Source organism: Cnephaeus nilssonii (genome assembly GCF_951640355.1).
Source record: "Cnephaeus nilssonii genome assembly, chromosome: 22".
In the NCBI taxonomy this organism is placed as follows: domain Eukaryota; kingdom Metazoa; phylum Chordata; class Mammalia; order Chiroptera; family Vespertilionidae; genus Cnephaeus; species Cnephaeus nilssonii.
In genome coordinates this window covers 13195369-13212958 of record NC_137093.1, presented here as the reverse complement: position 1 = coordinate 13212958, position 17590 = coordinate 13195369, and the positions used below count along the sequence as shown (strand labels likewise).

The 17590-nt window shown below is 46.1% G+C and overlaps 2 protein-coding genes across 4 annotated transcripts in view; one reads left to right on the top strand and one right to left on the bottom strand.

Moving 5' to 3' along the window:
• Window positions 1-17590, top strand: part of PI4KA (phosphatidylinositol 4-kinase alpha) — a 93761-nt gene that overhangs the window by 46594 nt on the left and 29577 nt on the right. For both annotated transcript variants that reach the window (XM_079762835.1, XM_079762834.1), the window contains exons 20-22: window positions 14857-14965; window positions 15318-15454; window positions 15649-15782. In XM_079762835.1, coding sequence (XP_079618961.1) covers window positions 14857-14965; window positions 15318-15454; window positions 15649-15782 — 380 coding nt within the window. The remainder of the gene's footprint in view (window positions 1-14856; window positions 14966-15317; window positions 15455-15648; window positions 15783-17590) is intronic.
• SERPIND1 (serpin family D member 1) lies at window positions 1097-11587 on the bottom strand. 2 transcript variants are annotated; one of them, XM_079762836.1, is made up of 5 exons: window positions 11234-11574; window positions 7651-8546; window positions 3943-4216; window positions 2031-2175; window positions 1097-1375 (listed from the first exon to the last, which is right to left on the bottom strand). In XM_079762836.1, the coding sequence occupies exons 1-5, from the start codon at window positions 11281-11283 to the stop codon at window positions 1184-1186; spliced, it is 1557 nt and encodes a 518-aa protein (XP_079618962.1). In that variant the 5' UTR covers window positions 11284-11574; the 3' UTR covers window positions 1097-1183. The 2 variants fall into 2 exon arrangements, 1 of the variants encoding a protein (XP_079618962.1); XR_013813047.1 differs by having other exon boundaries at window positions 1236-1375; window positions 2031-2167; window positions 3934-4216; window positions 11234-11587.

Here is a 17590-nt window from a genome sequence, read left to right as displayed (position 1 = left end):
TGACCCTGGAGTCAGGCCAACCTACACTTGAACCCTGGCCGCACCACTCACTGCAGCAGCATCTTGGCAGGTGTTGGTGCCCTGCTGAACCAGATCTTTCTCCTCTGCAGAGAGAGAGAAGGCCTCTCCTGTCGGGGTCACAGTTGCACAGCCGTACGCACAAAGCTGCCATGCTCTCCCTTTGGCTTACCCAGGTAGCGAAGAATCCAGAAGTTTATTCCTCAGTTGTCGCCTGCTTTATCAAACCAGACAGGAGCACATCTGAGGGTCTCCCTGCGTCCAGGGATGAAAGCCGAAATGTGTGGCCCACATAAAGGCTGATTTGAGGAATTCCCCAGGCAGCCCCATCCACAGCAGCCCTGCTCCCAGGACTTAGCAACACTCACCCGAGACCGTGCCCTGCACATGAGTCACTGTGGAAAACTCAAGTTACTTTTTCTAAACCTCTGTCATTTCTGGGGACGTCAGCTATTGTGAATTTAGCCTTTCTTCGTTATTTGAGCTTCAGAAATTAGAATTATAACAGAGATACACAGCGAAAGTGGTGATATTTATCTCTAGGGTAGAAGGCAGGGCCATGTGTACATACTGTCCTCGGGGCAGCAGTGAGGTGACAGCAGGAGTACAGATGACAGCATCAGTTTGGAAGGTTGGGCCTTTGCTAGAATTAAGCCCTAATGCCAAGGGCACCCCTTGAACACGAGGTGGCTTCTCTCCTGGCATCGGGGATGGTGCCACCTGTGCACCTTCCTTGAGAAAGGTGAGAAATTAGTCATGCCGCTCTTTTCTGTGTTTCCGTGTTTAGATGAGGAGCCCTGGTTGAGAAAGGCTTTGAGTAATAGAGCCAGATGTGCGAGGATGGGGACCACAAGGAAAGGAAGTGCTAGGGGGGCTCTGAGGAGGTGGGAGGTAAGCTGGTCTGTATGTTGCTGACACCCTCTAGGTAAAAGCTGACATGCCACAGGTACATTAACTTCTGTGAACTGACGGCATTGTTCACTATGCAGAATTAATTCCAGCAAGGTTCTCATTGTTGGTAAATTTCTTCTCTCACATGTTTCTCAGTTTCAGAATGGTAGTATAAACCACAAAGTCATGATGCTAAACATCTCTGTTCTCATTGTTACCATGAAAGCAGAACTACAGAGTGCCACCAAAACTTGAGACACCCAGACCTCTACCTTTAAGACTTGGTGGGGTTGGCAACTTTCCCCATGAAGAGCAGGCAGCTGGTGCGGTGCTCATAGACGAGGAACAGGAAGGGGCGGTCGACATTGAAACGGACTTGGGTTGTCAGAGGCATGAACCCCACCGTCGTAACAGCAGCAGCTTGGGTGCCCTCCTCGTTCACGGTGATGGTACCTTGGTGCTTGAACTGTTTCAAAATGGAAAGGAAAGTTGTCAGATTCTGTCAGTTGGCACACAGAGGGATAGAAGATAGGGCGGAGTTGCTTCTTATTCGGGGACTAGGTTGAAATACCATATGCAAGGCACAGACCACAGCTGGTTAGAATGACCCTTGAAATGCTTTCTAATCACCCATCAGATATGGCAATTGTGCTTAGAGGCCATGTTGTTTAAACAACACTTATCTATAAACTCTGGCATCATAATCATTCTTCCGGTGGTCACAGTATGAGCAGTCTGAGAGCCACGACTTACACACTGGGGTGCACTGGGAGAAGGATTGGGCCTGGACTGCACATGGTTTGGACTGGTGTTTTCTTTTTTTGTGGGATGCCTGTCACTGGTGTGTTAAGTTCATAGTGCAGGGTCCCTGCATCATGTTTCGGCTGGGAGTAGCTATTTCACAGAGTGGAGCACACACCTGCTCTCTCTCTGGTGTCAGCAGGAACTGGGCTCAGCCCCAGGCTGCTTCCTGAGACAGGCCACCCTGCCCACTCAGGGTCTGGCAGACTCAGGGAGACCAGGCCCAGCTTCCCCAACATGTGCAGTCAGGGCTGGGTGGGAGGAGGCTTTGCTGGGGGAGACCCTGGGGCTGGGTGCAGAGGGCAGAGAGGAGAGGTTACCAGGTCGATGGCGATCCTGTGGTCTGAGATTCCTGTCATGTTGCTGCTTTTATCAAACAGCCCCGTGATCCCCATGGACTGCAGGGCCTCCACCAGGTTGTAGTTCTTCTCCAGCTTGAATTTGGGCAAGAGCACCTCTCGAGTTCTGGTCAGGGAGTAAAAGGGGGCTGAGTTTTATGATCCACAAGTTGGAAGAGTCATGTTTCTTCTTCACATGCACCCAGAGTGGTGCATTTACCACAGAATTGACACAACACTTGTTAAAATCATATCCTGGTACTGTCACCTGAGGATTTTGGAAAGACCATCTCACAGTAATCCCAGTTACCGAAGACTGAGGCCTGGTTACTGCTGAGTGGCCATTTCCTCAGTACTGTGGGTTCATGTCCTGTCTTCCAGGTCAGCAGCAGAACTGCTGCTGGTTTGTGGTTGGAGAGATGTCTAAAATTATTGCTTGGTCCCTAATTTCAGCCATTTCTTATTTTATTAATTAAGGTCAGCGTGCTTAAAAAAAGAACCTGTTATACATGTATATACCAGACAGTGCTGAGCATTCTTAGTCCTTGCCTCAATTCATTCAGTCCTCAACTGGGTTAACAGCAACAATAGCGCCTTTGGAGCCAGATCCAGCCCTCACAGGGATCAAGAGAAGTCCGATGCTGTTCTCCTTCTCAAGAGCTTGCTTTCCTTTTAGCAAGCCAAGACTCTCATGTGAAGCAGTGAGAACAGAAAGATGGTATGTTCATGTCTGATCAACTAGAACAGGTCTAACTACTGGAGCCATCCAAGAGGGGATGTGGAGGAGGGGTATTCCTGTGGCCTAGAAGGCTGCCCACTGCTTGAGAGATGGGGACCTCACTGTGTGAACAGAGGCCTGGAGGGAGTGTGAGGCTGTGGTCTAGCTGGGGTGCACCAGGCCGAATGGGAGGGGAGAGAGGAGGACATGGGAGTAGAGCAGGCTAGATGGGGCTGTGTCTGTGGGCCAGGCCTGGAAGCTGGTCTGGATCGTGTGATTGGGGGTCCACAGAGTTTATGAAAAGAGGCAGGTGGAGATGGTGTTGTGAGAATGCTCTTCTGGCGGCCAATGCTGGGGTAGACTGAGGAATGGAAACGGGTGGTTGGTTAGGCCTCTATAGGCTCAGGGTAAAAGGTGGTTACGAAGGAGGCAAGTACAGAAGGGACATTTTTAAGGAGAAATTGTCAGGGCTTGAAGACTAATTGGCTACCTGGGCAAATACTTTCTTCTAAGAGCCTGCTTCTTAGTTTATTACATTTCTTTGTATTCTTGTCTCAAAAGGAGAACCACACCAGATTCACTTCTTAATATAGGCCTAACCAGTATCCAGTGAAACAGAAATGTAACTTCTTCATTTTCTGCCATGATCCAATAATAATCTTAGTAACCTGTAGTTTTGACTATGGAGTAATAAATAATAATAAAGGAAAATCATGAAAGACATGTTCTTAATGAGTTAAGAGGACCTCAGGATTTCTTGGGTCGGGGAAGGGGAGAGTTCTGGGCACTGTGAGGGATGCTTGACATTGCTTTTCTATTTATTTCCCCCAGCGTCCCCAGGCAGTTATGGGATCATGCTGCTTTTATAGATGACAAAGCCAGGGCTCAAAGACACAAAGCAAGTACATGGCAGAGCCAGGATTATTTCTAAGCTGGGTCTAAGTCACCTGTCACTAACTTCTGTCGTTATGGAGAGCAGATGTGTTTCTCACAGATGCTCTGATTACCTCTCACCGAGCAAGAAATTTGGGCCGGATTAAAAGAGTGGCCCAGTGTGGCAGTTCTTGGGTATTCATGCATACTTTTCCATTTTTCTTAAAATGATCAAAGTACTAGTATTCCTGGGCTCCCTCAGGATCCTGGAAATTAAAAGGTCCAACACTCAACCTGAAGTACCTGTTTGTCATGCTTTTTTGCCATCTCTCCACCACCTGGGGCGTCAGCTGTGTCTCCAGGGTCTTCATTCCGGACAGCTTGTGCGGGACCACAATCAGCATGCTGATGCCGCCCACGTACTCCAGCTGCAGGACGTCGCAGTCCAGCTCCTGGTCATTTGTCGCCAGGAAGCTCCCCTTGGTCTGCATCATGGAGACCTTGACCACCTCTCGCTCGTTCAGCCTGAAGTTGTGGTTGTGGGTCATTTCCGTTGGGAATTTATTCACCCAGGATCCTAAAAGTCAACAGAAACGGGGCTTTCATGAAAATGTCCTTTTAGAGCAGTGGTCCTCACATGTAAGCCTGCGTCAGAAGCCCCGGAGGGCTTGTTTGGACTGCAGGTCCCACCCTCAGAGTTTCTGATCCCAAAAGTCTGGTTTGGGCCAAAAACTGGCATTTCTCACATGTTCCCAGGGGATGCTGATGCTTCTGGTCTACGGACCACACTTTGAGAACCACAGGTTTAGAGGATTCTAAGGTCAGAGCGCTAACATACTGGTAGGAAGCATGGTGATGGGGGAGGAAAAGTAGATTGGAGTAGATTCTGGGTTAGGTTCTGACACTAACTAGTTGTAGGCCCTAGCAAGACACCTAACGTGCCTGAGCCTCTACCTGCTCATTTGTAAAATGAGTAGCTTTTAGCTCGTGGCAGATCTGTTTGGTGGCTTTCTCCCTCACACTCTGCAATTCTCTAAGACCTAGCAAGACACATTGGTGCTGCTGCCATTAAGATCGTCACGTTAGATTTGGGCACAGCGCTGTGTATCCAAGAAGGAGTATGTGACTAATGTAGTTCTAAGAAGCTAGTAACTAGTAATGATGGATGCTTGACAGATGAGAATTGGTGATGTCAGGCATTCTTTTAAGCACCTTTCCTGTATTACCTCATTTTCTCCAGCAACCATACAGAGGTGGGTGCTTTTTGTTATTAGCCCCATTTTACAAAGGAGGAAACAGGCACATAACAGAACAACTTCAAGGTGTCCAGCTGGTGGGTAAGAGAGCTGAATGAGATAAGCAAGAGGTTCCTTTGCAGGAGGTTTAAACACCACCTGCTTCTGATTGTAGCCAAGTTTCCTCCTCCCTGAGCCGGCCTCTGCCCAGGAGTTGCAGCACTATTGTCACGGGCAGTTCTCGGTGCTGGTCAGCTCTCCTGTGCATTGTCGGATGTTTAGTGGCATCCCTGGCCTAACTCCTGAAACTGTTCCTAGATGCAGGAGTGCTTCCCTTGCGTCCCAGGTTGTGACAAACACATGTCTCTTGACATTTGCCCTGGGAGCAGAATTGTCCCGGTTGAGAATCACTATTCTTTCTGCTGACGCTGTCACGTGTCTGCTGGGATTCTTTCCTTTGACTTCCTGTTGAGGCCGAATCTCTGTTTTATTGTCCTTTACAAAGTGGTTGTAACATTTGAAATTAAAATAAAAATAGTAACAAATTTGGGGGCTAGAGATTAAAATTACTCTTTTAGACTCTCCTCTCCTTTGATAAGCATCCATGAAAGACTGGATGTTACTAGCATTTCTTCCCTCTGACTCCCAGGATTAAATTAAGTGACTGAAGTTTCAATATGATGGCAAAAAGAAGCACATGTATTTGCCACTTTTACACTTTCGGGGACACTGGTTACTGAGTTCAGGGGATTAGAAACTGAACATCTTAGCTGTTTCTCCAGCCCCTTTCCAGTTGGGATCGCTTGCTGCTGTGTGTCTGCCTGCTCAGCACCACGTGAGCCCAATGCAGAGGCTCTTGGGGCCCAGGGGTACCCCACAGACTTATAGGACTGAAGGCTTTGGTGCACAGATGCTTGCACCGGCCTGTTCTAAAGGCATTCCTAAACAGAATTTAATTGCTTATAGAAGTTAAGTAATATTATACATACTTAATATATAATATTGAAACCTACAGTTTTACTCATCCGAGTTCATCGGACTTCCTAACATGCCGTGCGCTGGCCTCAAGTGTGCACCACTGTCTCTTGCAGTGCTGCTGCCAGCCTGTCAGAATAGTGTTATCTCTGTGATCAAGGTGAGGAAACCACGTCACAGAGATGGTGAGTGACTTGCCCACAGCCACACAAGGGGTGGTGAAGCCAGGGCTTAGACTGCAGTTTGCTCACTTCTAAAGCTGCTAGCCAGTAACAGAGATATATGTCTGTGTTCACATATATAGGCTTCCCCCACTATCCAAAAGTAGAGCAGTCCTGTGAAACCTGGTACAAGCCAAAGTGATGTCAAGTGAAGAGCACCTGTATTCCTTAACTGAAAGAAATCTGAAGAGGATGTTGGATTTTACAGAAAAAGCTGTTGCTGTACTACTGTAGTTCTTTTGTAAAAGCGAAGTGGTCACTTCCAAAAAGTTGGGGATACCTGTATAGCGTGTGTGTCTGTCACAAGCCTGTTAGAACTCAGCCTTTGGTTCCACCCACCACAAGGACAGTGCTGTGCCTGACTTTTGTGGGGAAGGGGGGAAGCCCAGGGGTCCAGCTCATTCCTGTGGTCTTGGCTTCCTCAGCACCCCCTTGCCCATCTAGCAGAATGCCTGCCTGGCACAACTGTTGGGAGGTCTTGGCATAGGCAGAGAGCAGTGTATTGGCCTGTTGAGGGGCGCTGGCTCTGTAGCAGCAGCCAGGAGAGGGCCTTAGTCCTTTGCCTCTCGGGCCGGTGCCCACTAATTCTTGGTGGCAGAGAGGAAAGTGGTTTGTGTCACAGAGACCAGTTGTGATGCTGGCTCGTTCCTGTCTCTGCCCTCCAGCCCTCTAGGCTTGTGAAGTGGAGGTTTCTTGTTCAGGTCCCAGTGAGGGCATTTTAAAGAGAGGTCTGGATTTTATAAACCTATGCCCATTTATTTCTAGGACTCCAGGGGTCCTGTGTGTGTATAGTGAGGGGGAGTAGCCTCTTTAAAAAGTGCTTTGGGCCCGGCCAGCATTGCTCAGTGGTTGAGCATCGACCTATGAACCAGGAGGTCCTGGTTCGATCTCCACGTGCAGGAGGCAGCCGATCAGTGATTCTCTCTCATCATTGATGTTTCTATCTCTCTCTCCCTCTCCCTTCCTCTCTGAAATCAATAAAAAACAAAGTGTTTTGGTATCTGGCCCAGAATAGTTGCTCTAGAAATAATAGTTTATTCGCCCCTATACCTGCCCATTAGTGCAGAGTGTCCCAAAAAGAATTGTAGGTGTTAATGTCAGTTATTCAAGCTGAACAGTTTTCACTTCAACCTTTCATTCATATTCCTGCTTACTGAAAATTGGGCAAGGAAATGAAAAAACTCCAGACTGGCCAAATACTAAAAAGGTTTTTGTATTATTTTTTCCAATTTAACAAGGTGCTGACCCTGGCTCTGACCTTTACTAGCTTTGCACTCGGCGTGTCATTTTATTTCTCTGTACTTTCGTGTCTCTATCTGTAAAATGGGGACGCTAATAATAGTACCAACCCCACAATGTTGTGAAGATTCAGTGAGTGTAAAAACATGACGTTAGGGCTCAAGTAAGTGTCAGCTCCTACTGTCACCTCATCATGATCTTGCCTATCTCTGTGAACTGACTTTGTGTCTTGGTTTCCTGGATAAATCAGAGCTAGAATATAGTTCTGGCATTCAATCCACCTGCACGTGTACTAAGAATATGTTTCGACTTTGCTTTGAGAAACATAAGCTACTTCTTACCTTTAAAGTAGATGCAGTTTAAAATCATCATCTCAGTGGCTGGGTCTATATTCTCCAGAGCATCTTTGATGAGGCCCTTGGTGAGTTTCAGAATGTGGTTGTTGGTTTTTGATATGAAGGCAGGGTCTGAGAAGTCCGCTGCTTGGGCCTCGGCAAAGTAGTATTCCTTTACTTTAGTTTTGAAGTCATTCAGGATTGGAAATTGCTTCTGGATGTAAAGGTCATTGACTGACCGCAGCGTGTACCCAAAATTCCTCCTAAAGAGGCGATGAGTCAGTTTACGAAAGAGATTATGGATGGTCATGATTTCATACTTGCTGCTGGCATTGACAAAGTCTTTAAAATGCAGAATTGAGTGTACTTGGTCATGAGTCTCCCCCTTCAGGCCCAAGGAAATCATACCCATGGCGGTGGAAATGCCCACCGGGGCTATGAAGATGTTGTCGGAAGGACTGGCCTGCTCCCTCAGTGCTCGGTAAAGGTTGAAAGCGAACTTAGCATTGAGGATGTTAAGGCGCTGGATCCGGCTCTTGCCGTGGAAGAGCTGGAGGATGTTCCCAGCACTGGCCTCTGAATCTGTCGGTGAAACCACATCGATGATGTCGATGTAATCGTCATCTTCACTGAATAGCTTCTCCAGATCCAGATAATCCTCGTCCTCCTCCCCCTCTGTGATCCAGTCATTGGTGACCGTGTTTTCCTTGTGGAAGTCATCAGCGAGAAGGGGCATGCTCAGGTTTTGGCTATTTACCTGCCCCCATTGGGGATCCGCAGACTTAGAATCATCCCCTCCTTTCTCGAGCTGATCCACCAGGCCATTGTTCCCACACACACATATTAATACGAGAGAAACAACGAGGGGTTGGAACGGGCATTTCATTTTGGCAGAGCTAAAGCTGGGAGGGAAAACACGACATGTGAGAGTCAGCTTAGCAGACCCTATCCCACCTCTGCAGTGCTTAGGTAGGAGTCCTGGCGGCTTTGACCCTGGGAGATGCCTGAGAGTGCCAGTCTTGAACCATTTTAGGATTATGGACTTTAAGAGAATCTGGTGAAGATAAACAGATACTAACATTGTATGCGAACTTCATAAACCTGCCTGAAGGATCCATGGGCCCCTACATGAGAATCCCTTCTTTAAAGGTTTGCAGAGAACTGTAACCATCTAGAATCCTGGGGGCTCAAGAGCCCTAGGGAGTTATTTTTTTTCATTCATTCGCTAAACTCTGTCTCCTATCTTCACACAACCTTCATGTAGGGTTAGTTTGCAGAAGATTTGGAACTTGTCTGTAACAGACCCCCTCCAGGCCTCATGAAATGTGACTGGTGGGCTGAAATGTGTTGGGGGCTACAAGGCTGTGCTTGCTGCAGGTGTTCTTTTTTTCTCCTTTGTATGTTCAGTTGGCTCCCACCGTTGTCAGGCGGAGCTACAGTATATCTTACTTAACTGCTGCTAGCATGGAGTTAGGAATAATCTCACTAGGCATATAGTGAGATTAAAGAGGGGCACTCCCATTAAGTAAAAGAAGATAAATTTTAGTATGTACCCTGTGGTAAGCCTCTCTTTATCTACTCATCCTCTGCCTGTTCTAAGAAAGGATTTGACTTGGCTTGCCAAATCAGTTTTGGCTGCCAAATGGCTTTTTCTTTCTCTTACTCATTTCCTGGGTTATTAATTGCATCCTGGATAGATGAGCTATTCTTTGATGCTTCTATATTTTGTCAGGATGGTGACATTATTGTGATGCTATACAACATTATCCCAACTTCTGATTACCCTAGAAACAGGAGTTGTGACTAAGTTTGTTGTGTGTGTCCCATCTCCTGTTAGATATTTGAGGACCAGATATATGCTTCCAGTTGAGGCCAGGTAAGAGTTACTGCTCCTGTTAAGTAAATACTTGGACTTGTTAGGCCTGAAGATGGGGCTAATGGTATGGATACCCCACTTGAAATGTTCTCAGTTTGTTGACGTTGATATTGCCAGGCACTATACAAGGAACTTTGTCTATGTAACTTAACTTTGTCCTCACAGCATTTTCCAGACCAGGATACTGAGCCTCACATCCATATGAGTGGTCATAGCTAGATTGGCACCAAGTTGGTTGAACCCTCCCACCCCCTCATGGCGGAGTGCTCTGCCTGTTTGCCCTAGATCACCAGGACCGGTTTCCCTACCCTTCTTAGTCTCTCCCTCCTTGTGTCTTCCCCTACAGTCCTGTTAAAATTACCAGCTCAGCCTTTGTAGTATTTGCAACCGAGAGGCTTTTGAATTGAGTGTTTTTGGGAGGGAAAATCGTACTAGTAGTCTCCAGCTTTGAAAATCTCTGTTGTTTTTTCATACAACCCCTCCCATCCCCAGGCATCTAGCTGAAGCTGCAGTGAAACGATTTCTAATGTGTGTGGCTGCAAGCAGAGCTGGGCCCAGTTTCCAGATAGAATTGGGCATAGGTGTTGAGGGTAATGCATTACTAAAAGTTAGAGAAGAAGTAAGTAAGCGACTTGGTGGAAGTCTCCTTAATAGGCTGCACTGAAAAGTATCCTTCTCGGATAAAAATAGGTTTAAAAAAAATAAACCCAACTTGACTAAATAAGAGTTCAGGAAAAGAAATGTGAGCCCATATGGGGAGGCAGAGGTGAAAACATTCATGTTTTTATCCTGTGTTCAGATAATATATTCAGAAGCTTTCTTATACCCTGTTCCTGTATTATATGATGAAAAGCCAAAAGTAGTTTTCATTATTCCCTTATCAGAGGAAGGAGAAAATATATCTTGATATTTCCTATGGCTTGAAGCTAAGTATCTAAAAGGTAAATCTTCCTGTTGTTTTGCCATTTAGTATAACAAGGATTATATAAGACACTTTAAAACATTCACTAGGTTATGTTTAAATCCAGATTACTATCTTTGAAGAGAAGCATTATTTTTGGTTACACATCAGCGCATAACACTGGGACACCCTTGTTCCTCGTGACTGTTATCTCCAGGCCCAAACAGGGAGAGAAGTAACTGCCTGAAGTTTTAAAAAACCTTTAATTTTGAAATAACTTCAAACTTCCAGAAAAATTCGAAGGATAGCATAGAGAAAAACGCCTGTGTACCCTTTTCCAGATTTCATATTTTGGAACAGTGGTTTTATTATTCCCTTTTTCTCTCTCCATGTATATATGTGTGTATATCTGTGTGTGTACACACAGGCACACTCATATACCTTTTTTTTCTGAGCCATTTGAGAGTAAGTCCCTTATATTGTGTCTCTCTAACTTTTAATTCTAATGTTCCAGGGAAAAATGCCTGAGAACAAGGATATTCTTATACATCATCACAGTACAGTTATCCAATGCAAATAACTTAACATAGGTATAATCTTTTCTTACTCTTAACTCCTGTTTTTAATTTCATTAATTGTGCCAATAATGGAACTGAAAATTTTTTATAATAGGTAGATTTAAAAATAAAAACATTTCTAAGATAGTATAGAAAGCTTTAGAATTTGTAGTTTGATAGAGAAATGCACCAGTTGCCCATCTCTAACCACAAATGAGAATTTATAATCAGCAGAAATGTTAGAAACAAACTCACCTCTGTGCTTCTGTGAAGTGTGTTTCAGAGATGAAATCAGCCAAGGTCATCAGCACAATTTCAAAGTGAACTTTGGTGCTGGGCTGTTGTTGAGTATCTCCCAAAGTAAATATGTCCCAAATCAAACACCACTCAACTAGCTTTGTCAGCACATACCCCTCAGCTGTGTCTTTGGGTTACTCCTGAGTGACTTGTGACTCCTCGGCTCCAGTTCTGGTGTAGCTGACGTTTTGAATGCATGACTGTCACTGTGTCGATGGGCTGATGGAGCAGTCTCGCCGAAGCCACCGTAGAGATGCTTTTCAGAGCTTGGGGCTGGGTTACTTCAGGGCTGGTAGCTGTACTGCTTCCATGAAAGTAAAGGTCACTCGTCTGCCCTCGAACTATGAATTCTGCCTCTAGGATGAATCGCAGTGCCTGAGTTGTCCTGGCCTCCAGGGCTGACATGGCTGCGAGGCAGGCAGGTTCCGTGAGCTTAGTGACGGGAAGAGGGAGTTTGAGATTTGTGACTCACAGCATAGGGAGACCTTTCTACAGTCAAGGGTCACTGTCCTCTCTGCCAGAATTTGCAGCCCAGCTCTCCTGTCCATTGTAAGACTGCAGAGCAGTGCTTCCCAAACTCAGGTCCACCCGGGCATTCACAATCTGTGGGGCTATGATTTGTTTATTTGTATTTTTTAATATATCTTTATTGATTTCAGAGAGGAAGGGAGAGAGAGAGATAGAAACATCAATGATGAGAGAGAATCATTGATCGGCTGCCTCCTGTACACCCGCCTCCCCCCCCCCCCACCCCACCCCGGGGATTAAGCCCGCAACCTGGGCATGTGCCCTTGACCAGAATCAAACCTGGGACCCTTCAATCCGCAGGCCGACACTCTACTGAGCCACACCGGCTAGGACTGTCTCTTTGTTTTTAACTTTGTAATCTAAAATATTATAAGAATATTCTGAATTGTCTGGAAAACCAATTTATGACAGAGCGCTGCTCCCTGATTTCAGTGCTCTTGTGTGTGTTTGGTGCTGCCACCCACAGACTTTCTAAAGTGAGGGTGAGATTCAGGGGAATCTGCAGGTGTGCAAGGGCCCTGCAGGGGGCATCTGTGTGTTGCTTATTGTGACAAATTCTGGCATGTTAAAGGGCTATCTGTATTTTGAGTTCAGGACTCAAAAAATGTTGGTTGTCCAGCCAGCATGGCTCAGTGGTTGAGTATCAGCCTATGAACCAGAGGTCACAGTTCGATTCCTAGTCAGGGCACATGCCCGGGTTACGGGATCGATTTCCAGTGTGGGGCATGTAGGAGGCAGCTGATCAATGATTCTCTCTCATTGTTGACGTTTCTGTATATAGCTCTCTCTCCCTTCCTCTCTGAAATATATATATATTTTAAATGTTGGTTGGGACTTGGTCAGCTTTGGCACTTACTAGTAGTAGCCCCTCGTTAACTATGCTTTTGTGGCAGTGTCCTGTGTGGCACTGGGCTTCTTAAATAGGAAGCTTCTGTTCATTGCTGCCCTCCTTTGCATTCCTCCACCTCCTCAGCCCCTTCCCAGAGTCCACCTACACCCCTAAGTGTCTCAGCTGGCTTCCCAGGGACATAGCATTCTGGTGGCTTTTGAGAAAAAGCTGTTCCTTCTCCCACACAACATGTTACCAGCCCTGGGCCAACTCCTGCACCCTCCCTGAGATTGTGGAAAGAACACGTCTGTGGCAGAACTCTAAGAAGTACAGGCAACTTAAGAACATAAAAACTCCTGTCAATTCAACCATCAGAAATAATTATTACTATGCAGCTGGTATGTCCCCTTCTTTTTCTATGAATATATGTTTATACACATATATTTTAAACCTATATCATATTTCTTATATATTTTGTATTTTTTCACTTGAAATATTGTGAGTTCTACCTGTGTCACCAAATAGTCTTAGAAAATATTATTTTTAATATGCTATAATTTATTTAAATGCCCCGCTAGGTAGACATTTAGTGTTTTTTCTGCTGTTATAACAAATGTTACATTTTTATGCCTAAATCAAATTTTTAAAATATGTTTTTATTGATTTTAGAAAGAGAGGAAGGGAGAGAGAGAGAGAGAAACTTGATGTGAGAGAAAAACATCCATCATTTGCCTCCCTCAGGCACCCTGGCCAGGTATCGAACCCACAACCTGGGCATGTGACCTGACCAGGAATTGAACTGGTGACCTTTTGGTGCATGGGAAGACACTCAACCAACTGAGCCACACCAACCAGAGCCAGATTTTTTTCACACTTGTGATACAATTCACATATCAGGTTCATAATGATTTGATATTTGTACATATTGCAAAATGATTACCACATTAACATCCATCTCCACAAATAGTTACAAATTAGATTTTTTTTATAGATTCCTAAAATTGAGATTTTAGGTAAAATGGGGATATTTAGAATTTTTATGTATATTACTAAACTAGAGGCCCAGTGCTCGAAATTCGTGCACAGGTAAGGTCCCTAGGCCTGGCCAGCAATCAGGGCCAATCAGGGCCTTCCGGCTGTTGGCCAGGCCTGCCTTCGTTCCACGCCACCCCCTGGTGGTCAGCGCACGTCACTGCGAGCGATAGAACTCCTAGTCTCCTGGTTGAACTCCCACAGGGACACTGCATATTAGCCTTTTATATGTATAGATAACTTTACACGAAGTGTTATACCAATTTATAATCTACCAGCCAGTGTGAAGGTGCTGTCTCATTCTGCACCCCCAGCAATGGGGATTATCATCTGTCCCAGCTCTGTGTCCCTGGCCCAGGGCCCGGCCCGTATTTGGTGCTCATACGTACAAGCACAGAGTGCCCCTTCACTGTATGGGGGCTCGACATCTCTCTGCTGGGGTTCTGTGAGGATCGACTTGTCTAGCAGGCACTGCACAAATTTAACCATTTTACATACCTGAGGAGCCACTCCCTGCTTCCCACCTGAGGAGCCACCGTCTGGAGCAGGGCTGCAGGGCTTTCAGTCCCTCACTTCTACATCTGCAAGCTCTGCCTCTACCTGTTGCACATGTTGGGATTCTGCTCAAGATTATTGTTTGGAAAGTTGGGGTGCTGGAAAAGATTTAAAAGCCACTTCTCGACCACAAGATTTCTCACCATCTCAGTCTCTCCAGTTACCTCTTCATCTGAGCCCTAGCCCCAGTTCATTGCTGCCTTCCCCTAAGTATTCCATGCCCTCCACATTCCCAGGCTTTGGGCTGATGCTGGACAGTCTGCTCTCTTTTTCTCTGCCTGGCTAAGTGTACTTGCATGCTAACATTGAGACTCACGACACCTTTCCAGGAACTCCACCCACTGTGCTTGCTCACTTGCCTCCAAATTAGGCAGAAAGACCGTAAAGTGCAGAAACTGTGTTTTTCACCTCTTGGTGAAAATTAGCCAATGATAAATGTTTGCTGAATGAATGAACATTAACCGGAGAACTTACCAGGTGTGGGTTACTGCTCATTGTGCCTCTTCCTATCCAGTCTAATGGACAGGTTCCTGAGAATGCTCTTGAAGAACGAATCTGTGGTTGATTTCACTTCTGTAGGTTTTAGGGTTTTTTGAGCAAATAACCTCCTTTTCTCCCTCTCTCCTTGACACATCAGCTTACCCGACGGTTGCCGCCCATCAAGGAAGCTAAGCCACGGTTGCAGAAGCTCTTCCGGGACTTCTGGCTCTATTCTGTTCTGATGGGATTCGCCGTGGAGGGGTCAGGTAGGGGCGTGTCCACTTTTCCAGGGAAGACAGCGTGCAGAGTGAAAACAAAGGTGAGGTAGGACTCAACCTATTTTGAATGTGCACACATTTTAAATTAGCGCGATGCAGCTGCTGCTTCCTACAAGTATTTGCAAATGTTACACCTCCCAGATGTGGTTTAGGGTTCTGAGACGACCACATATCTTAGGAAAAATCTTCCTAAGTTAGCCAAAAGATTTGTTTCTGTGCCAGATTTGGGGGAAAACTGACTTAAACAAGGGACCCACAACTCTAGAAATGGCCAGTGGAAACCCCACTGTAGTGCTTCATGACCAGGGCTGTCATCTCACTCCTGTGCATTCTCTTCCAGGACTCTGGCCAGAAGAATGGTACGAGGGGGTCTGTGAAATAGCCACCAAGTCCCCGCTTCTCACCTTTCCCAGCAAAGAGCCACTGCGGTCTGTCCTCCAGTATAACTCGGCCATGAAAAACGACACAGTCACCCCCGTAAGGATTCTTGCCCTCCCAAGGGCAGATGGTGCAGCACAGGGGGCTTGCTGAGCAGTCTTGAATAATTAGAGCAGGTCCTTTCATTTAACATGAAAGAGCCAGAATTAGCCACTGGGGTTTATGTCTCCTGGGGGAGGGCTAGCTTCCCCTCCAGAGCCCACGTGAGACCTCGAGTGTTCACTTCCCTCTAGGCTGAACTGAACGAGCTGCGCAGCACCATCATCAACCTGCTGGATCCTGCCCCCGAAGTGTCTGCCCTCATCAACAAGCTGGACTTTGCCATGTCCACCTATCTCCTGTCTGTTTACCGGCTGGAGTATATGAGGTAGACAAGCCTTCACCTCCCGCACATCCACATTTGCGCTGGTTTACGTTTTTGCACCTTCTAGGCATGGGACTTGCATGGAACTTTTTTTCAATCCCTACCAAGATATGCAAGCTTTCTTAAAAACAAACAAAACACTCCCTTTGCTTTTCTCGTGTGCTCCTCCTTCCTGAGTACCAAGCATCTAATCATTCCCCAGGTGTCTAAACTCTGGTATTATCCTTTCCCAGAGGGAATAGGCTTCTGAGCAATCACAATGGATGCTGCAAACTCAGTCCAGTTGACTGGGAGAGAGCCCTGTTGGAAACCAGGCCTCACTGAGACACCCATTCAGCTGGCTTCCAGGATGACAGTAGAGTACAAACAGGAAATGGGAAGGTGCCTGTCCAAAATAACCCCATAGGTGGCCTGATGCTTGGGATGCATCGTAACCACAGCGGACCTAACAGCTATAATCATTGTAATGATCTATAATTGTCATCATGACAATATCAGTATTAGCCTGGACTGAGTGCCTTAGTGTATTTGCACACTCTTCAACAAGCCTGTGAGGTAGGCACTTATACCCATTTTGCAGATTAGTTAGTTGCAGTTAAGTGAGACTAAGCAGTTAAGTTAGTTGCCCAAGGTAATAATCCCTAATTGAGATTGAAACATATGTAGTCTCTTAAGCACTGTATCATGTTGCCTCTCGTAAATGAAGGCTGGAAGAAGCAGCCAGGATGCTCAGAATTCAGCTCTCTATGGCTGCCTTTATGGACGCTACAGACGCACCGAGATAAGGCTGAGGCACGCTGCACTGTAGCCAAATACACGAGCCACAGAGTGATGCATCCCTGTCACCAAAAAAGGTCAGATTACACTTAGCCTGTTTGCTTAAGTCACAGGATAGAATAGAACAATGTCTTTCTCAAATGGTTTGGAAAAGAAAATATTAATTCTTAAAAGGAAAGATATTTGGAAAACATCATTATTTTAACCTTTATTTGGTGCTACAAAACCTCCTGGTAAAAAGTCACACTTGAAAGCTCAACATGTAAAATAGATTAAGGCAGCCCGAGGACCCCACAGCAGAGCAGAATTTAAAAACGAGTGACTCATTCTTCCCAGAGTCCCACACAGAGCTAAGGGAGTTTTGACTTGCTTTTCTTTTTTTCATTGTAATTTTTCTTGTTGTTGTTATAAAAGTAATATGAGAACATTACACAAAAACTTGGAAATAAGTAGAAGGGAAAAAAACCCTGATTTCACTACCACCCCCTATGTACAATAATACATTTTTAAAGAAAAACAAGTCATACCAAATGTGTGGCTACAACAGATGCTCTCAGTCTCATATACCTGCAGGCAGGGCTGTCTCCTGCTTCCTCACAAGTGTGCCCATGAATGGTGAGCTCAGGCTCTCTGGACAGGCTGTTGACTTGGCTGGCAGACGAAGGCTAAGGGGACCAGCCCGCAGCGGCTCCCATGAGCCCGGCTCCTGCCGTGGGCTGCCTGCCCGTCCCCAAGACCACTCTGTCAGAATGGAGAAGCAAACCTGAAGCCTTTGTTCAAGAACCTGGCTCAGATTCTCAGCCACTAGTTATTGGGAGAACTTTAAAACAAGTAGAAATGTGAGAAATTGTGTTAAAGCTGTGTGCACATGAACGCTCGAGACCTCATATGCCTAAAGCCACCAAGCTTGACCCACTGAAGCTTAACTCTCTACAGGGGGGTGCCCACAGACACTGAGGAGCGCTGGCCTGTGTTTGTGCCTGCACTCTCCCTGTGGAGCCCCCCCAACTCTGAACAGCTCGTCACAGGGGCCA